At 39.6% G+C, this 21,900-nt stretch overlaps 1 protein-coding gene across 14 annotated transcripts in view; it reads left to right on the top strand.

The window, feature by feature from the left end:
* LOC124148634 (kinesin-like protein unc-104) overlaps positions 1-21,900 on the top strand; it is an 84,909-nt gene that overhangs the window by 27,236 nt on the left and 35,773 nt on the right. For 10 of the 14 annotated variants that reach the window (XM_046519816.2, XM_046519817.2, XM_046519822.2 and 7 more), the window contains 16 exons: positions 5,721-5,899; positions 7,210-7,321; positions 8,281-8,424; positions 10,385-10,396; positions 12,570-12,648; positions 12,841-12,919; positions 13,471-13,610; positions 13,865-13,903; positions 15,671-15,845; positions 16,106-16,181; positions 16,777-16,856; positions 17,921-18,012; positions 18,555-18,695; positions 19,216-19,263; positions 20,158-20,239; positions 21,780-21,852. In XM_046519816.2, coding sequence (XP_046375772.1) covers positions 5,721-5,899; positions 7,210-7,321; positions 8,281-8,424; positions 10,385-10,396; positions 12,570-12,648; positions 12,841-12,919; positions 13,471-13,610; positions 13,865-13,903; positions 15,671-15,845; positions 16,106-16,181; positions 16,777-16,856; positions 17,921-18,012; positions 18,555-18,695; positions 19,216-19,263; positions 20,158-20,239; positions 21,780-21,852 — 1,551 coding nt within the window. The remainder of the gene's footprint in view (positions 1-5,720; positions 5,900-7,209; positions 7,322-8,280; positions 8,425-10,384; positions 10,397-12,569; positions 12,649-12,840; positions 12,920-13,470; positions 13,611-13,864; positions 13,904-15,670; positions 15,846-16,105; positions 16,182-16,776; positions 16,857-17,920; positions 18,013-18,554; positions 18,696-19,215; positions 19,264-20,157; positions 20,240-21,779; positions 21,853-21,900) is intronic. The other 4 variants (XM_046519821.2, XM_046519829.2, XM_046519828.2 and 1 more) reach the window with 2 other exon arrangements.

The following is a 21,900-nucleotide window of genomic DNA, read 5'->3' as shown; positions in this document are numbered from 1 at the left end:
TTTTAATCAAGGGTTACTATTCTAATTGGGTTATTGTATTTTTCATTGGGTAACCAATATTTTTTCACTCATCTATTCATCACTCTATTGTTGTTTTTTCCAAAATTAATGAACATTTTAAGATTTTAAGAAATGAAATAATGTTTTAGATATAACTGTTCTAAATATATAGGCTTGACCCGGAAAGTAAATTAGCTTGTAATTGTGTTTCGGAAATTAGCTCCTTTGTCTGCATTCTGAAAAAGCTTCATTGGGTATTTACTTGTGCTGTTTTTATACATTTGAGTTTTTCTTTCAATACATGCGTTTCTGTACACAAGTTAATTGAAAGTAACTGGGTTTTGAATATATCTAAGGGGTAAATTACACAAATACGCTGCTTATCTGTAGCTCTGGTAACATGTCTGTGTATGTGTGTTAAACATATGGGGATGTTTGTGCACCATTGGTTAATTGGACATGAAATGATTTATTCATTGTCACACAGTGATAGGATGATATGAGCTGATTTAGGCTGATCACTGCCCTGGTCTCCGTGCATAGGGGTCTCTACAAACTGTCCATACCTCACTGTTTAACTATAGTCTTTTTAATTAGGGCTGTGTATTGACCTGGATTTTGTATTGCAATATATTGCCTTACTTTAACCTGTATTGCGATTTGCATTGCAATATACTGCCAATTTACATTTTCATGAGTTAATCAGAGTTATACCCTGTATTAATGTCAGATACCATCAGTCAGTGTCCCTCACTATTTTTCCATTTCAGTGAATAAATGTATGATAAAGAGATTAAAGAATAAAAACAAAACAAGAGGAGCTTGATAGTCGCGATGTGTACATGCTAATTGATAAAAAGAATGTCAGAGGCAAATTGTATCAGAAAGATATTATTTCTCCATATCGATTAGGAACACATAAATATACTTATTTATATTTTCCCCAATATATTGCTACATTTACAAACATATTGCAAGACGTATTGCTGAAGATTTGCACCCCAATATACCGTTGTACCGGTAATACCGAACACCCTTATTTTTGAAAATTTATTCATGTTAATATTGACAGAATATAAAGTGGGATTTTTATAACTCTACTTATATCTGGTCGGCGGAATAAAAAAACTAACACTCTGCTTATAATTTAGATTATATTTTATCACATTTCAACGTTTAGGAGTCGGCAGATTCCTAAACCAAGTTCAAAGTCTGGCCTAAACTGCATTTTGAAGACAGGATTGACTTAATGATTTCAACCTGTGTCATAAGAAGTTGAAATCCACAAGTCAATCCTGTCTTCATTTGATGCTACAGCTTTCTCATGCCACTAACAGATGTAAGGCTGCATTATTTTCATGAAACACTTATGCTTATTATGTATAATTTAAAAAAGGAAAGTGTCTGGTTTGATAACTGACTGCTGGTAATTGTAATTAGAACTTATCCCAACGATTTAATGAATTAAAATATAAAAAAATACTACACGTCACAAATAGAATCTATATATTTTTTAAAGGTGTAAATAAGTTATTGAAAAGAACACTTATCAAGAGACTGTTCCATGCAGTTGGGGTAGCCTAGTGGTTAAAGCGTTGGCTCGTCAAGCCGAAGACCCGGGTTCGATTCCCCACATGGGTACATTGTGTGAAGCCCATTTTTCGGTGTCCCCCGCCGTGATATTGCTGGAATATTGCTAAAAGCGGCGTAAAACCATACTCTCTCACTCACTCTATGCAGTTGGCTCAACATTATCATCATTACAAGGGTATTTAGGCCTAGTTTACATGAGGATCAGTGTTCTGTAAACCACACAATAAATCTATCTTCAGAGTACAACCAGCAGATTAGAAACAAGATTCTCTGTAGACAGAGTTCTAAATTCCCTAGCTTATGTCAAACAAAGAAGAGTTTTGTGTGTAAACTGATTCCTTTGCACTGGTAATTTGTTGTGACCTGCTCTCACAACCTTCTACTTAAACCAGCTCCATCATGTCCATGCCTTGTTATCCTTTGCAAGGATATTTTCTCACTTGATCCCTTTCCATATTTTTTTATCCGAAGGAACATTCGGGTTAAGTCTCCAACAAATTTTAATGCCTCATTTTCACTGAACCAAACATTTCAACCTGATCAGTGCTAATGTGTCCATTTCCAAAAGCATTCCGTGTAGAGACTCAGAATGCCAAATAACAGCCATCAATATACTGTCACCAGAGGGCGCCGCTCATCGGAATGTTTATTGATTTGTTCGTTACTTGCCACGTGAAATCGTTAATATGGTGAGTTGTCAGTATCTTGGCTTAAAGGCTGGATGCCCAAAATAACTCCCCATTTCAGCCAAATGAACCCTATCAAGGCAGAAGAGATCTATGGCGAATGGGCATTATGGGAAAGGGGTTGACGAGCTTTGATCATGCTGATGATGTTCGTTGTGATTATCAATGATGCTACAAGAATGTGTTGTTATTATTCCAGAAGCATTGACTTTCTTGTTGCTACTTTTCAAGGTGTTTGAGCTGCTCTTTCTGTTTGACTAAGAGCACTTCACCTCCTGGAATAGAAAAGAAATAGATTGTGTTTAAGTCTTTATAAAATGGATTTTTTCTTCTTAACGAGAAATTTAAAAAAAATGAATTCAAAATGGAAATAACTGCAAAAGTAATTTCATGAATATTCGAATATAACTATGAATCTTTTTCAAAACTCCATTGACAAGTTTCTACAATAAAAAGGCTGATTCAAAATTAACATAGGTCTGCTGATCTGAGACAAGTTAAATGCCCAATGGGCAAGTGACAATTCCTTGTGAACTATCACTTTTGCCATTAAATAGATGGCAACTTTGTTGTGGAAAATAAAATTGAATTTCTAAGCCTTTTTATGATCATAAATAGAATCAGGCAATTTTGAGATGGTGAAGATTATTAGCAATTTCATTCAGCCTTAACTATATTCAGATTAAAGTACATCCTTCCATACTTGTGAATAAGGCAGGCTATGTTGATGAGTAAATCATTACGGCAGCAATATTACAGAGTTCATCACTTCAACCAGGATGTTTTTCCCTAAAAGGATCCATGTGTTATTTCTGTTCTGATTCAACAACATCTGTTATTCTGATCAATACAGCAAATTTGACACTATGTACGAGCGTACGTGTGAGCAATTATTTATTGTGTATAACCTACGCCTAATAACACCACCCAACCATGGCTTAGATCCAGATTCTGCATCAGCAAATGAAGGGGTTTAAACTGATGAATTGGTTTCCATGGTAACGCCATTACTGCCAGCGATGTGATTACTTGAATCTCTCAAAATACTCCATTCTCCAAGCATCAAATAATAAGATTTTAGAACACCTCGATATTCCTACCAATCAATTTCATTATAAGAGGGAAATGAGAGACTGCTCACACAAACAACATTGTCCGTTTCGTCGTCACTGCTGCAAAGATTTGCGTCAGACGAGGCAGATTGTTAGTTTAGGCATGGCTTCTGGACCATATATGGATGTAATGATGCTGTAAGAGAACAAGATGGATGCTTGATAGACCTGTCGCTCATTGGAGCACGGTCACTCTTCGGGGGGAAAAAATCAATAATCTCACCTGCTACATAGTACCCTTGTAAGTGAAGAGCTCTTGCTTTTCTCGTGGTTCCGAGATTGGCCAAAATTTGTGGAGGCGGAGAGCTTGCCTTCAGGGAATATTTACCTTCGATCACTTGACCTTTCAAGAGATTGTTATGAACCGGCTAAATGTAGTAATTTATAGTGACGTAGGATTAAGGCATTATGCAAGTTTGAAAAAAAGAAAAACGATTTGATTAAACTGTTGAATAATACTACGTTTGAAAACATTACGTAAAGTGGCATTTTACAAGCTGTAGTATTGATGAAGACAGAGTTGAGTTACAGATTTTAACTTCTTTGTTTTTTCAATGCGACGTTTTGGTACAGATGCTGTTCCTTTATCAAGCCAGCGACACTCAAATTAAATGAACTCAATTAAAGTGAGAACCACTTCAGTATTTGACAAATACGCTGGCCCACTGGACAAATACCAGTAGATATTAATCAGGACCATTAACGTAATCAGAGAGATCTAAATGGCTAATAGGAAATATTAAATGTCCGTTGCCTGTTGATTTTTTCCTCATAGTTTAACAGAATGAATATGATAAATAAACTGAAATTGTTTTATAGTTGTCTGGAAAATTACAGATTTTGAAATTGTGGAACAAGACTGTTTCTGTAGCATCTGTGCTATTAGCTACATGATTATATTTACCATTGAGAAGAGTAAAGACAAATCTGTTTTTGGTCTGTCAGTATAGCATCTTTTATTACCACGATTTCATCACATTTATAACTGCCAGGTAAACTTGAATGTGGAGTATTTTCCAAATATATTCTGGCCTTTAAATTGAACATAATACAGTAAACTACGCTTATAACGAACACCTTTATAACAAACTGACCTATATGACGAACTTATTTTTTAGTCCCGGTCATTTTGTTGTATATATGTTGTATATATGCTTATAACAAACTACGGTTATTATGAACTAAAATTAGTGGTCCCTTTGAATAGTATCGAGGGCCATTGTGACATCATCGGTTACCATGACATTATCAAATGACATTACTAATCTCTGCCACTGAAGCTGGTTATCTGTCCTTTGTACACTCAAGACATTGGTATTACTGTCCACAAACTAAAAAGTAGGAACAATGATTTTGGATGATAAATAGAACACTCCGAGTTTGAAACATTTTATGACACATTGATATGAAAAGGCATAAGAGGGAGATACGCTATATATTGGACTGTAGCTGCAGTTCGAAGTTAAATTGTCTGAGTGATATTCAGAACATAAAAAGTCAAGTTGATTAACAAATATATCAACTTTGCAATGTTTTCTTTTGTCTTCAATATTCTGATATGGAAACTCAGTCCATGAAATCAGTACAACATTTTGTCTTGGATGAAGACTTTGGTTTGGTTTTTATGGATAAGGGTCTTTGAAACACACAGTGTTAAAACTGTTTCTTGCTAAACATAGCCACAGGCACTCAGACTGATTAGGCTTAAGATATGCACATTCTTTTCTTGAAGGAAATGAAGAAAGTACAAAGTTAATGGGTTTGAAAATAAAAGTAATTATAAGCTTTGATTTTAGAAATCATGGAAACACTGGTTAATGGTTGACATGTATGATATTTCTTTTGAAAGGTATAGATTTTCATGTGTGAACTGGGGGCATGGGTGGCCCAGTCGTCTAAGGCGCCGTGATTCGCTGTGCAGAGTTGCGTCCCTTGGGCATGCCAGAAACCTATGATTGTGGGTTCAAATCCCGGTTCGCCCCGATTATGTTTCTAGGGTTGTCAGCACCATACCCGTCCTCGTGGGTTTCACCGAAGTGGTAAACGTCTGAGACCTGCATCACTTCGGGCTTTCCTCCCACATTAAGCTGACAAGCTGCGATATAACTGGAATACTGTTAAAAGCGGCGTTAAACCAAACACACTCACTCACTAAAGTGTGAACTATGATTTATTTTTTAAAACAATAATTGAATGCAATGAAAAGATGCAGTTACGTTGATGTTCTACTTGTTATAGTTGGTACAAGTTTAGAAATCTTACTTCATATAATAGAAATGTTTTTTCTCCTTCTTTTGATGCAGAGATAATATAAATTTGTTTTGTGCAGGTGAGCTATATGGAAATCTACTGTGAGCGTGTGCGAGATCTCCTCAACCCAAGCAACAAGAACGCGCTGCGAGTCAGGGAACATCCATTGCTAGGACCCTACGTGGAGGATCTGTCGAAACTAGCTGTGCAGTCATTTGAGGACATTAAAAACCTCATTGATGAAGGAAACAAAGCAAGGTAAAACTTCATACGTACAGTAAACTTCTGTAGCAGTACCATATTTTCTTGAGTATAGTGCGCACCCCCCTCTAGCGGATTCAGTATTTTGGAGAAAAAAATTTGCTTATCAAGCGCAGAAAAAAATTACACCGTAGATCTACCCCTTCAGTGAAGTCCGGTAAAGGAACGGGTGATGAGAAACTTGGTCAGTACAAATTTGAAATTTGAGATTAGCAGTATGTAGTGATCTCTTGTAGCAATGCATACAGTCAATTGCTTAGCAGTACAGGGGACACAATCAAGTGTATCAACTTGGATTATTTCAAAATGTTTACCCCAACATGTGACTGCATAGACCCACTGTCAATACGTGTAATAAAACAACAGCAATTCATATTTTTACTTTAGAAATAAACAAGTAAATAATAACACTGCAGTGAGAAATAAACATGAAGGGCGCAGTTTGGTATTCTCACAATTTTCACATCGATTATCTGCACCTTTTCCCCCAAAACCGATTGTCATATCTCTCCCAATTTTGGGTGCCATCGTTCAGTCATTGGGTTCATCTCCACTGTCCAGCTACTTCTATAGGGAACAACTCACAACTTTAAATATGTCGTCCAGTTTATGATGTCATCATGTTTGAATCTCGAGAAATGACGTCATGAAAGAACAGTGTTAATAGGATCAACACTGTATAATATTTTACAGATTAATAGATGTAGATTCAGCATTAGGTCACTATGTGTGTTTCACAAAGCCAGTGAACTATCACAAGATTGTTTACACGATTTTCTGTCTACTCAAACAATCACATCATTGAAATCCCAGAAAATGAATATTGTCTGGAATTTTGAGTTAAACAATTCTAATAATCTGGAATCAGCTGATGTAAAAGGTGGGGCTGAAGTGATGCAGGATAGTATGAGGTTTGTTTTTGGTGATGGAAGATGAGGAGATGACTCTAATCGGATAGGACCACCTTTAGGACCATGGCCAAAAGTGTACCGGCAGAAGGTTTTTGAAGGATAGTTTGTCAATCCTTATTTTATCTTATCCTGACTCATACTTATTGCTTATCTCTCTCTCTTCCGAATAGGTAGTGGAAACGTCCTATGCTGTTCCCAAAGAACAGAGAAAACAGCTCACCCAAACGCAGAATAAGGGTGTGTTTGGGTGAGCTGTTTTCTCTGTTCTTTGGGAACAGCACAAGACGTTTCCACTACCTCTTCGGAAGAGAGAGAGATAAGCAATAAGTATGAGTCAGGATAAGTATAAATGATATTTTTACTTGAAAAAATACATGTTTGTGTCAATCATTTCAGAACTGTAGCTGCTACAAACATGAACGAGACCAGCAGTAGATCTCACGCTGTCTTCACCATCATATTCTCACAGCGCCGATATGACTCAACCACAAACATGATTGGAGAGAAGGTGGGTATTGTAAGGGCTGACAGTACTCTGTGCTTGTTGTGAGAGCTGACTAGGTCCCCAGTACTCCGTGCTTGTTGTGAGAGCTGACTAGGTCCCCAGTACTCCTTGCTTGTTGTAAGAGCTGACTAGGTCCCCAGTACTCCGTGCTTGTTGTGAGAGCTGACTAGGTCCCCATGGTACTCCGTGCTTGTTGTGAGAGCTGACTAGGTCCCCAGTACTCCGTGCTTGTGAGAGCTGACTGGGTCCCCAGTACTCCGTGCTTGTTGTGAGAGCTGACTAGGTCCCCAGTACTCCGTGCTTGTGAGAGCTGACTGGGTCCCCAGTACTCCGTGCTTGTTGTGAGAGCTGACTAGGTCCCCAGTACTCCGTGCTTGTGAGAGCTGACTGGGTCCCCAGTACTCCGTGCTTGTTGTGAGAGCTGACTAGGTCCCCAGTACTCCGTGCTTGTTGTGAGAGCTGACTTGGTCCCCAGAACTCCATGCTTGTTGTAAGAGCTTACTAGGTCCCCAGAACCTGTGCTTGTTGTTAGAGCTGACAAGGTCCCCAGTACTCCGTGCTTTTTGTGAGAGCTGACTAGGTCCCCAGTACTCCATGCTTGTTGTGAGAGCTCACTCAGATGCGGACTGGGTGGTTACAGTGTGTGATTTGGATGACTGTGTCGTCATACCCTGAAGCCATGGGGTGATGATCATGCTATCATCCAGTAATTTGCTTGGCTTAAGTTTAATTTAAATGTGATATAGCACTGACTGCAGGGGCTAAAACAGTATTCACTCATTTTTAACTCATGCCATAAAGTAGTGATGATACTTATGATGTTTTTTTTGTGTGCGAATGACTGTTGTGCAGATGTGGTTAGAATTTGAATGTGTCGTTAACTGGGATAAAATTATCTTTATTATACTCTTCATTGAAATGATAACTGTCTTTCTTAAATTCTTTCCATCAAATCTGTTTAGGTCAGCAAAATTTCCTTGGTTGACTTGGCTGGCAGTGAGAGAGCCGACTCAACAGGTGCAAAGGGAACTCGCTTGAAGGAGGGCGCCAACATCAACAAGTCCCTGACCACCCTGGGCAAGGTCATCTCGGCCCTGGCAGAAGTGGTAAGATGTGCTCATTTGTCTCCTGTGTCGCGAAATAGTTCACTTAAGAATTGACTTCAATAGTTTTGCGTTAATGGAGGTATGCCCGTGAGTTTCTCATTATGCATTCCAGGGGGGCACGGGTGGCCCAGTCGTCTAAGGCGCCGCGATTCACTGTGCAGAGTTGCGTCCCTTGGGCACGCCAGAAACCTATGATTGTGGGTTCGAATCCCGGTTCGCCCCGATTATGTTTCTAGGTTTGTCAGCACCATACCCGTGCTCGTGGGTTTCACCGAAGTGGTAAACGTCTGAGACCTGCATCACTTCGGGCATTCCTCCCACATTAAGCTGACACGCCGCGATATAACTGGAATACTGTTAAAAGCGGCGTTAGGCCAAACTCACTCACTCATTATGCATTCCAGTTTTAATGTTCTGAACTCCATAAATGCAAAAATATTATTGAAGTCAGTTCTTATAGTTAGATATGAAAAAATAAAATCATCTTTAATCCTGAACACAAACTACTGTAGACAATACGAAATCAGTGACATCGTTCGGATAATCCAATCCGGAAACAGTAGCCCATAAGTGGGTGTGGCCTAAATTGTTTGGGGGTTTATGGAAACATAAACACAACAAAAATTGATTGGTCAACCAATCAAATGCCACGGAATCACTAGCTGTTTATTTTTAAGAGTTTATGTCATTAGTGTTCTACAGAGACTGATAAATTGACTTTACTTTTTGTAATAACTGAGGACCTGTGAAGATATCCAGGGTAGAATAGGTCTTCAGCAAACCAATGCTTGCCTTAACAGGTGACTATGCTTGTCGTAAGAGGCGACTAACAGGATCAGGTGGTCAGGCTCGCTGACTTGGTTGATGCATGTCATCGTATCCCAATTGTGTGGATCGATGCTCATGATGTAAATTACTGGATTGTCTGGTCCAGACACTCTTATTTACAGACCACCGTCATATAGCTGGAATATTGCTGAGTGCGGCCTTGAACAACAAACAAACAAAACATCACTTAAAGTTGATAATTGTTGTTTGAACAACTTGTAGAAAAAATATGTAAGTTTGTATTGTCATTAAGAGGCGACTTACTGGATCAGGGGGCCAGACTAACTGACTTGGTTGATGATTTGTTAACATACCTGGATGGCGGGGATCATTGCTCACATCAGTCACTGTTTTGTGTGGTCCTGACCCTATTATTAACAGACTGACATCATATAGCTGGAATAGTACATCTTCCCGAGGCAAGAGAGTTAACTGACTTTAAAAGTCCAGTTTCCACCCTTGCCGATCTAGGCTGGAATTCCAGGGCTTGATCGTAGCGCCACCACTGGCTATTTGAAGTTATGTCCCTTATAAGCCTCTCCTATGGACCAATCAGATTCCACCTCTTGTATCACTTGCATTTGCTTCAAACAAAAGTCATGACGATCTGATTGATAATCAAGATCTATATTGTGATAACACGGGTCTTACATCGCGAAATGCATCAAATCACGTGAGCACCTTGATTAAAAACATGAAAAGATTTGGAAAAATTCTGTTGACAATGAGTTGGCGGTGCACATGCTTTGCAAATCCTGCAGTCGACCGAAATCTGTATGACAGTTTACGAAATGGATTTCGATTTAGTTGCGCGATTTTGATTAGACTATGCATAGACTCGTTAGTCCAGCCAAAATGTAACTAAAACATAATACCAGCCAAGTTCGGCACGGGTGGAAACTGGACTTTTGTAGTCAGTTAACTCTCTTGCCTCGGGAAGATTGGAATAGTACTGAGTGCTGTGTTACACCGACAAATAGGATGTCTGTAAAATACTGACTTTTATATTCTGGACCATTAGAGTTTGTGGAGTTCATTTGATAGGTATTTTCCTGAATCTTGCGTGAGAAGAGAATGTCTCCCATCCTGGTTCCTCTGGTAAAAAGGACTAATGATTTTTCTCTGTTTTCAGAGCGTCGCACCAGTAAGTGATGACTCAATGTGCAACATTGCCTTTTTTTCTTGTCATTCTTTTATTTTTGTTTCCATCATTTCATTTAGAGGATGCCTTCATTAAGCTGCATGTGACTAAATCAGCGTGGAGACAGGTGGAGAACTTCAGATTGGTTTCTAGTCTGAGACTTTTGAAAATTTGAAAGGACAAATAGTTTTCTTCTAAAATCTAGGAATATTCTATATATTATCAAGCAAGCTACGAGCCACGAATACCACCTGACTTATATATGTTGAAAACCACCAACACATATTTCCGGGCCGGAGTCTGGTGGGCGTTACATCTGTTATTACCCTATTACATAATGAAGTAATTGCCACTCCAAATTGCATTGAAATGTACTTCATTCAGGGTAGTGAAGATCTCGAGGGATTACTACCAGAGTGCAAATTGCTTCCAATATTTATGTCATTGTACACCATCATGCACTTGTGTTACTACATGCTGCTGAAGACCCATCACAAAGCCCGTAGGGAATATGTCCTAGATAGAATAGGTCTTCCTGCTAGGGCTTAATTGTCGTCATTCCCAGCGACAACTATTGATTATTTGGGGGCCACTGTGATATTGTGGCTATGTTGCCATCTGCATTGTGAAACCACATTAACCTGCAAATTATCAATTCATGGCCAACTCTTATCAAATAGAAAATTAGATTTAACAAAAAAATTCCAAAAGTGTCTCTGCTGTTAATGTGGTGTTTGGAAAAGGTACAGTCGAACCTCATTGTGTGGAACTCGTGAGGACCTGGGAGAAAGTTGGAGTTATCCGGGGTTCGAGACAGCAGGGGAATTTTATGCTTAAATTGGATGCTTTGGTCTCCCAAATGAATTCTATCCGGAGTTCGAGACAGCAGGGGAATTTTATGCTTAAATTGGATGCTTTGGTCTCCCAAATGAGTTTGAGACAACAGGGAATTTGACACAACGAGGTTCGACTGTTTTTCAAAGGACTAGTTTGTGAGAGATTTCTGTCTGGCACTTGCCTCAGTAGGCAAATCATGTTTCATTGTCATTATTTTCTTTTGTCTTTGTTTTTTGCTTTGTTGTAGAATCAGTGCTATTATACCTGCATTCATGCATGCCAGTATTTGTTTTAGTAATGAATTACATGTAGTCCTCTGTTCAGGACATTTGCTATTGAAGGCTGGAATGATTCATTGACACAACACAATATTATATTGAAGAACATCCTATTATTATTAGCATGACACATGACACTGCATATAAATAGTCTAAAACTGGCACAGGACCCAGTTCCACAAATAATCTTAGCAATTAGATGCTCGTAACTCCTTTAGCATTGACTTACGACTTAGTGTGACCTTCCACGGAGATCGCTTTGTGGAACGGGGCCCTGGTCAGCATTTCGGCTTTATGATATGAAGTTTATGTATTGGTGTTGTCTTAATATAGTATAATCATGACCTTGATATTAAAAGTGATTTGGGGAAAATGAATTTGTATTTGTCCCCTTGTGACATCAGGATTAGAATACATGTCTTGAGATTCACTGCATCATCATCTTCTGTTACATATCCCATGTTGCTGGATCATGACATTAGGGGGCAGTAGGGTAGCCTTGTGGTTAAAGCGTTCACTCAACACATCTGGGTTTGATTCCATGGTATGAGGGGGTCACGGGTAAGACGCCGCGATTCGCTTGGCAGAGTTGTGTCTCTTGGGCACGCCAGAAACCTTTGATTCTGGGTTCGAATCCCGGGTCGCCCCGATTATGTTTCTAGGTTTGTCAGCACCATACCCGTGCCCGTGGGTTTAACTGAAGTGGTAAACGTCTGAGACCTGCATCACTTCGGGCATTCCTCCCACATTAAGCTGACACGCCGCGATATAACTGGAATACTGTTAAAAGCGGCATGGAACCTGACTCACACACTCACTCACTCACTCACTCCATGGTATGATGTATGAAGCCTATGTTTAATCTTCCTGCCATGATGTAGTTGCAATATGTCTTAAAGTGGCGTCAAACTCTCTACTCATTCATGGCATATCTGAGCCAAGTTTGGTGTTCCTGCCATGATACAGCTGAAATAAGTCTTTAAGTGGCGTCAAACTGTCTACTCACTCGCATGGTAAATCTGGGACATTTGGTTATGACATTGTTTATGAATCTGTATCAGGCCAATAAGAAGAAGAAGAAGAGTGACTTCATCCCCTACAGAGACTCTGTCCTCACATGGCTGCTGAGAGAAAACTTGGGTGAGAAAAGCTATCCACTCTGATGCATGATACTGGTTCTTTGTAATGATATGGCTGTTGATGTTGATACTGAAAATGGGTAGCAGACTTTTGAGTATAGTCATAGACAAGGCCTCAGTCAACTCAATAGATCACTCAGAGTCCCCATTCAGGGAGCATCTGCTTCAAGTTTGTTCACAATGTCTGTTCCAGGTGGAAACTCCAAAACAGCCATGATTGCTGCTCTCAGTCCGGCTGACATCAACTTTGATGAAACCCTCAGTACACTCAGGTGAGTCGCATGTACACCTTGGAGGCCATTAACTGAGACCCACAGAGCTGTGGGAAAAGACAGAATCAATATTCTGTTACTTTGAAATTAGTTTGTTTGGAGTTTTCTTTTCAAACAGAAAGGGTTTACTTTGGAGTCTATTGATTCTGGTTGCCATGGTAACCATGTGAAATTTCACCCATGTGTCAATCAGTTTTGTTTAGAAAAGGTGGAATAATGTGGTAAGGATTATAATAAAATAATTAAATATTTGTTTTTGTGTGTGAATTTGGTTACTTTTATGAAGTAAGTAATCCAAAAATTTAACTGGTTTAATAAGGATAGATATGTGGGTAATTTTATGTTATTTTTAATTTATTTTGTTGGGGGTCTATCTAACATGCAGAAGGGGATATGTAGTCAGTTATATGTATATATTTGACCATCCTTCATGTGCAACATTATACAACAGTTCTCTCACAGAATTACTTTCAAAAATAATTGTTTTAAGTCTTGTCTAATGCTTCATTAAATATACTTCAGGTTGAATTTGCTCTTTTGCATCACTCCAGATATGCTGATCGTGCCAAACAGATTATGTGCAAGGCCGTGGTTAACGAGGATCCGAATGCACGGTTGATCCGAGAGTTGAAGGAAGAGGTAGCAAGGCTGAGAGAACTCTTGGCTAGCGAGGGCATTGAGATACAAGCAGGTGGGTAGAGTTGTCTCCGTTTAGTATCAGATGTATCTAACGTTCAGTATCTGAGTTGATCCATATGAAGACTATATGTTTACTTTTGAAAATTGTTAATAGTTTCTATGAAGTTACTAATAAAGATATAATTATTTATGAACACGGTATCTAAACATTGTTTGTCTTATCTCATGGCAGACTATTTCAATTCTTGTGATTTTTTTTGAGCATTTCTATTGTAAAACTATTACTTTTTACCTCTTTTTCCCCAGTTGATACAAATTCTGACAATCCCGTGAAGTTTACAACGGGTAAATTGCACCCTACAGCACTCTCCCACATGGCAAATAGACCTGTGAAGTCCACTCCCTCTGTAGCAACTTTTGATGGGCATTCAAAGACATGGGGGATAAGCCTAAGAATTTATGCCAATTTATCTAACTGTTTAGATAGGTCTTGTAAAGAATCTTAAATCTTTGTTATCTCTACCATACATTCATAAGCTAAATATATTAATATTCAATTTATTATATTAATTAATAATTGTAGTGTTAAGATTGCATTGTTTAACCCTTTTTTGGAAGATCTTTAAGAATTAATGGTTAAAGTGATGGAGGATAATTATTGACTATTGATTGAGTGGGGGCGGTCGGGTAGCCTAGTGGTTAAAGCGTTCGCTCGTCACGCCGAAGACCCGGGTTCGATTCCCGACATGGGCACAATGTGTGAAGCCCATTTCTGGTGTCCCCCGCCGTGATATTGCTGGAATATTGCTAAAAGCGGCGTAAAACCAAACTCACTCACTCACTCACTATTGATTGAGTGACAAACTAGGGCATATAGCGTAACACACGCATCCCATAGACTCTTAACAGACTCTAACATTGAAGTAAGCCCTCGGATTCCCCCAACACTGCAAGTGTTATTTAGTATCTGTAGCTTTGAAAAATACTCCATACAGTTGGGCGGCTCCATATTTAACCTGCTATGTTTTCCTTCCGAATCACTACCAGAGGTAGGGGACTTCACGCTTTTGCTTTCCATCTCGCAAAAAGCCACTAATTGCTGCAAACATGCCACCACCATTACTCTTGTCTAAGTTGCCTGCAGCAAAGTAGAACAAATTACTTTCTTAGTCAATAAAAGCCAGGCCTTCTTCCACAGAAAACAGTAAAACCCTGTAAATCAGGACAGTTGCGTTCCAAGTTAATTTGTACAGATTAACAGATTGCCGCAACAAAAGTTAAGGATCACCCGATTCTTCCATGTACAAACGGCTCATCGTCTATAACGCCCACCAATTATTTGGACACCATTGGTAGCATTGTAGCGAGGGACCACTGTATTTACAGTATTCATAGTCATATTCCTGGGGTTTCCAGATTATTGGGGTCAAGACTAATGAGGTTTTACTGTAACTATCTCAGATCTGCAGCTATGGTATGCCTGTATTTCAATACTGGAGTCCCAGCGGTTGAGTTCTCAGATAGCATTTTGGAAATGGCCTGTGCAAGAAGCTTTTAAGTTTTATCAAAATCTGACTGCTGTACTCATGTGGAGGGGAATACTGCAAACACATCAGACGCTTGTACCCTGTTCAAACTGCCTGCTACCTGGTGAAAGAACCCCATGTTAAACATGCTAGTCCTTTATGTGCAGCCAACATAGGATGTGAGGGCGGGAGGGAGTATTGCTTTACACTGTATCAGCAGTTCTGCAGCTATTTCATCATATTTCTGACAACTGGAGAATAGTATATTCATTGTTTACATTGATGTGGCTAAGTGCATGAATATTATAAAACAAACTGAAGCTTAACTTTGCTCACAATAGATCATTGCATGATAGTAACATTAGTGTTATGATGACGAAATAAAAATAAAATCTTGGAAATGCATTGTAAAACATGAACAAAATTAATATGCTTATATCTTTAATTGTTAAAACTGATCCCAATTTTGCCTTTCTAACATTGTTATATTCAGAGGAAGATACAATATTCAATGCTTTTCTTTAGGCCGTGTACTGAATGTATGCACATTTTCTCTGCTTTTTTGTAATGCTAGTCCTTTATGTAGGTAATGCCAGCATGTCCGAGCATGTGAAGGCCTTGCGGGCTCGGAAGAACTCGGTGACTATTGAGGGAGGGGAAGACGCAATGGAAAGACTCCAGATGTCGGAGAAACTTATTGCCGAACTTAATGAATCATGGGAAGAAAAACTCCGTAAAACAGAGGCCATTCGCAAAGAAAGGTAAGAGGTTGTTTTGGGTTGCTTTGGATCGAGGAAAGAAAGAAACATTTTTTGACAATTAATGGGGGGCAAAAGTTTCTAAAATGCAGCACAGAGGCATTTCACAAAGACCGCTGAGAGCCAGAGGTGTTGTAAAGCTAGTTTCAGACAACAATATCCTGAATATTATCAGGATATCAAGGTTCTGCTACTTAAAACAAGTTGAAGTGGAGTTTGACATCAGTAACTAGCAATACAATATTTGTATTCTTGTGCTACAGAGAAGCTGTGCTGGCCGAAATGGGAGTAGCCCTTAAAGAAGATGGTGGAACAATTGGTGTGTTTTCTCCCAAAAAGGTAAGTAGATGGACAATAGGCTGTTTTAGCCATAGTTTATATTTACATTGCCCCCTCTGGAAGTCCTAGAGCAATGTTTACCATGCAAGAATTGTACCTGAAATCACAAAGGCTGACTCAAACATGTAAAATGACGATCTTGTGTTTCCAATGTGTACTGGACCCGTGAAGATGCGGGGTAGAATAGGACCAATGCTTGCTGTAAAAGGCGACTATGCTTGTCGTAAGAGGCGACTCACGGGATGGGGTGGTCAAGCTCACTGACTTGGTTGATGCATGTTATCGATCCCAATTGCATTGATCGATGCTCATGATATCAATTACTGGATTGTCTGGTCCAGACTCCATAATTTACAGACCGCCATCAGAAAGCTGGAATATTGCTGAGCATAATGTTAAACAACAAACCAACCAACCAACCAACCACAGTGTTGGGTGTGTGAATGGTATGAGGAAGAGTTCCCTGGGCTATTGTGCGTTCTTGTAGCCTCAGTACACAGATTGTTACTCGTACTCCCGACTGCTGCTTCCATCTGCTCCCTGCTTAGTTAGTGCACTTGGGATTTGGTCTTGATGGTCCCCTCTCCTCTTCCAGACCCCCCATCTTGTCAATCTGAATGAGGACCCCTTGATGTCGGAGTGCCTCATCTACTACATCAAGGATGCGACGACCAGGTGAGAGAGAAATGCTAACAAAGAGAACTCTGATATGTAATCCCATTCAGGATTAGAAGCAAAAGTATCACCTTATTGATACGCACAGATAAGCAGAGACGCCGTTGTGAAAAGTGGACACAACGCTTATTTCGGACAATCCCAATATTTTGTACAGGTGGTTTTACTTTTTGGGCAGGGCATGTGTGCAAAATACACATCCGGCATTGCTATTAAAGCTGTAACATGTGACAGAGACCTGAATGCTACTTCTCACACGACACCCGTGAAGATTACGGGGTAGAATAGGTCTGCAGCAACCCATGCTTGCCGTAAAAGGTGACTATGCTTGTCGTAAAAGGCGACTAACGGGATCGGGTGGTCAGGCTCGCTGACTTGGTTGATGCATGTCATTGATAGCAATTGATTTGACTGATGCTCATGATATCAATCACTGGATTGTCTGGTCCAGACTCGATTATTTACAGACCACCGTCATATAGCTGGAATATTGCTGAGTGCGGCATGAAACAACAAACCAACCAACCAACTTCTCACACGAGGACTGCTACTGTGTACATTGTCTAATGCTATTGTCATTGAATACATATTCAGAATACTGGAGGCTGATTTTGTGTGTTAATTTTAAAGCTTTCAACAGCCTGTTGGGATTTTTACCAGGAAAATCTGTGAAATACAATACATTGATGCTGCTGAAATATGAATCACTTACTGTATGTTTTATACATGTATGTCTCCCACTGTATATTGATGCGACCTGTGAAGATCCAAGTTAGAATTGGTCTTCAGCAACCCATGCTTGACGTAAATGGCAGCTATGCTTGTCGTAAGAGGCAACTAACGGGATTTGGTGGTCAGACTCTCTGACTTGGTTGATGCATGTCATCGTAATTGTGTGGATCGATGCTCGTGATATCAATCACTGGATTGTCTTGTCCAGACTTGTTTACAGACTGCCGTCATATAGCTGGAATATTGCTGAGTGCGGCGTTAAACAACAAACAAACAAGACTCTTGATGCAGATGACTATATCAGTTGTAAATGGATCTGTTTTGTTGCCTAGAATTGGTCGAGCAGAGGCAAAGAATCTACAAGACATCCAGCTAAATGGAACCTACATCCTAGAGGAGCACTGTCTGTTTGAAAACAATGATGGTAAGAAGCTGCTGTGACTCCTTAAGACTGATTAAAAATCCGGAGGGGATATTGGCATTCCCCTTTCTATATACAGTGAAACCATTTTTCGGGCAGAACGTTTTGGCAAAGATTTTTTTTGATTGTGTGTTTAGAGCTTGACAACATGGAAAGATGTTTCTGTTGCATATTTGTTATATGTTATTAATTCTTCAGTACATGTTCATCAGGGTCCAATTATTCTTGTAAGAAATGTGAGCTCTGGGGAAAGCACTACAGTAAACTACGTTTATAACGAACACGCTTGTAATGACGGATATAGCGAACTTATTTATAGTCCCCACCATTTGTTGTATATATGCTGTATGTATGCTTATAACGAACTACGGTTATTACAAACTAAAATTAGTGGTCCCCTTGAGTTTGTTATAACTGTAGTTTACTGTATCTCTTCCTGTACTGTTATGTAATGCAGAATTGAGTCTGAACGAATGAGTGGCACAGCTCGGTGTCTCACGACCTTCATTTGTTTTTGAGGACTGACCTTTCACTTTCTTCTGCAGAAAACGTGACGCTGGTGCCGTTTGACGATGCACTGTGCTATGTGAATGGGCGACAAGTCATGGAGGCCACCGTCCTGAAGACTGGAGCTCGGGTGATCCTCGGGAAGCACCATGTGTTCCGCTTCAACCACCCCCAGCAGGGTAGGGACAGGCTTTGTCTGGTGTAATGCTGGTTATAGATTTGAGAAATTTTAGATCATTAAAGTGAAAGTCTGATTCTGTCATTAACACGAAAGCCTAGTGTCCGATTCTGTCATTAACATGAGAGTCTAGTGTCTGATTCTGTCATTAACATGAAAGCCCAATTGATCTTTTTAATCAAAGTCCACTGTGATACTGAATGTTTGTAAATTGATTTCCCAAATGATCAATCAACTTAATTTTAGATTGGACGCTATTTGGCAGCAGTTTAGTGTAATTATTGTAGAAAATTGCTTTATACCCAATTTGGATATAGTGAAAGGACAGATGTGGAATTGGAAGTGTTCAGTCAGAATGATTAAAATCCGTACAAGATGGGCCCATAAATTATATTCTAATAAGCGTGCCTTATTTCTAATTTTGAGAGCGCCTAGGCGCTTTTACGTCGAATATGGTAGTTATAAACAACAGATGTTTTGTGCTATCTGAATGATTTTCAATAAGCATGTTTCGTTTTCAGCTCGGCTGAGTCGTGCCTTGATGACAGAGTCCATAGACATACCCATCAGTAAGTGTCACTGTGCAGCTGGTAAACTTGAATGCCAAGTTCATGTGTGGTGCCTTTCTTCCCCAAGTGGTTCCCGGCTGTAATGTGGCTGAAATGTTGCTACAAGCAGCCTAAAGCCCAACTCACTCACTCACTCTTCTAACACATCTCTCGTCACGATATGGCTGAAATATTGCCGATGTGACGTAAAGCATAAACTCACTCACTCACTATTACTCATCTCAAAACTTCCATGTCAATATGCAGGGATAGAAATTAGCACTTACCCACAAGCCCAGGTTAGTTTTGTGCATGTAAGGGGGTTTTGCTATATGTTATCACTATTTGTGCGAATTGACTTTCTTTGTTTATTTCTTTCCCTGAAATGTCATGCACAATATATGGTTTAATTTAAAGAATACACTTGGTTCTGAGTCCCTGATATATCTGAAAACTCTGAATTCCAAGAGATAATATACCACCTGCCCTATGGTCTGTCTGACAGACCCTGATACAAATATATATCAAATACAGCCCATGCAAGTCTATAATTTTTGGCAAGTCTAGATTACTGCAGTATCAGAAAATAAGGGAGTCACTGGGCTCCCCTTTATTATATTTTTATTAAGATAACTGAACAACTGTTTTTTTCTGTACGATATGTTCATTTCAGAGACTAGATGTAAGTCTACCTGCCCTATGAAAGTAATATTTCCTTTGAATATGTTCCCTCTCTTCCATCACAGCCATAAATTTGTTTTTCTGTTAAGCTTACCCTTAATGACATGAACTGGTGTTTTAATAAATATATGTGTATGTATGTATGAAGTACTTTTAGATTTTACTACATGCATGGTAGGAAGTATTTGCACAGCAGTATTTGAGCGTTTACCACATGAGTGTTTGTTGTTGTAGGTGAGCCGGTGGACTGGAGTTTTGCTCAGCTGGAGTTGCTGGAGAAACAGGGGATAGATCTCAGGAAGGAGATGGAGCAGAGGTCAGTCCAGCGTCCATGGGACATTTACCGTATTCGACGTAATGAGCGCCCAGGGCGCTCTCAAAATTAGAAATAGGGGGCTCTTATTAGAATATTATTTTGGTGAAAAAAACAGAGTTGAAAGCTAAATTTCGTGGTTTATGCTGACAGCCTGAAATGTTTATGTACGACAGATATATGTTTCCAGAATTTAATTGCCAATAATAAAGGGTGCATATAACACACGAGTGCGTATTATACGCGAATAGGGGAAGGGAGCGGTGCGTATTATATGCGAATAGGGGTCAGAAGGGGGGCTGATTGGGATTGTTCAATAGCCAATATATCAGCAAATCTCGCCGTGGGCGCTTATAAGAGCGGGGCGCTTATTACGTCGAATATGGTAACTTTGGGGAGCAAGTTGAGTTACCTGGGTCACGAGCATAGTGGTTAGCCTTGTAGTTAAAGTGTTGTCTTGTCACACCACAGGTCCTGTTTTGATTCTCGACATGGTTACAATGTGTGAAGTGTATTTATAGTGTCCCTCAACCATAATATTGTTGAAATATTGCTAAAGTCTGTGTTAAACCATATTCCCTATCTCACCATGAGTTTGTTGACAGACTGCTGTGGTATGGATATTGTAGTGTGTAAACAAAATTCTTTCTCTCGAGTTCACTTTTATTTGAGTAGTTCATTGTTACATTAAGACGAACTACTTCTGGCAAAGGAAGATTGAAATGAGACAGTACATGCCTATAAGTTGTTGGCATATCGTGAGGGGAATACGGTCTGATGTTCCATCTGTGTGACAGTGTTCCCCGAGCTGACAGGTACATCAAACTGTATTCCCGAGTGGTAAACGTCAACCGATTTATCTTGTTTGTCATCATAGGATGCAATTTGTTTATATTTAGATTCAATGTTAATATGTAATACGAGATGTCGTTCTCTTAAGATTTGGAATTGCAGATATTGTATAGAGATCAGCAAAATATTTGTTCCCATGACAACAGGGTATTATAATCCAGTTGTTTATCACTGTAGCGAGGTACTTGGATAGTTAACAAAACATCATCAACTATAAAATTGAGGTATTTAACATGTTATGTAAAATACATGAATACACAGTTTTGTTGATTAACATGATTTATTGAAAGAGTTTTTGTGTCTGAATGTTGAGGTGAGGTGAGGTGAAATGGGGTTTAACGTCACGGCCAAGATTATTGCACTTATATAGCGAAGTGCACGTACGAGTGTGTGTTTGTGTGGCTGCTTGTACTAGTCCGGACTGATGCCGATTTATAGTGCTAGCTGACTGAGATACCATGCCGCAGTTTAACATGAATACCCCACTCAGACACAGAAAACTGACTCCGAGCCGACCAGTCCTTGTTTTAGCCCCTTAATGCCGAGCGCCAGACAGGGTAACAACAAGTACCATCTTTTAACGTCTTTTGGTATGATGCGGTCGGGGATCGAACCCCGGACCTTCCGCTCTCACGGAGGCGGTCCTGTGTCTGAATGAGTGGAGTTATGTATCTGTGATGTGTGTTCCTAGGTTGCTGAACCTGGAAGAGCAGTACCGGAAGGAGAAGGAGGAAGCAGACATACTGTTTGAGCAACAGAGGAAGGTACGCATGTTGACACTCGTACATCCTAATTACTTGTTCCAGAGACCC

The sequence above is a fragment of the Haliotis rufescens genome, unplaced genomic scaffold, assembly GCF_023055435.1.
Source record: "Haliotis rufescens isolate VD_foot unplaced genomic scaffold, xgHalRufe1.0.p SCAF_13, whole genome shotgun sequence".
In the NCBI taxonomy this organism is placed as follows: Eukaryota; Metazoa; Mollusca; class Gastropoda; order Lepetellida; family Haliotidae; genus Haliotis; species Haliotis rufescens.
Note: the sequence above shows the minus strand (reverse complement) of the source record. Positions and strands in the feature narration are given on the sequence as shown.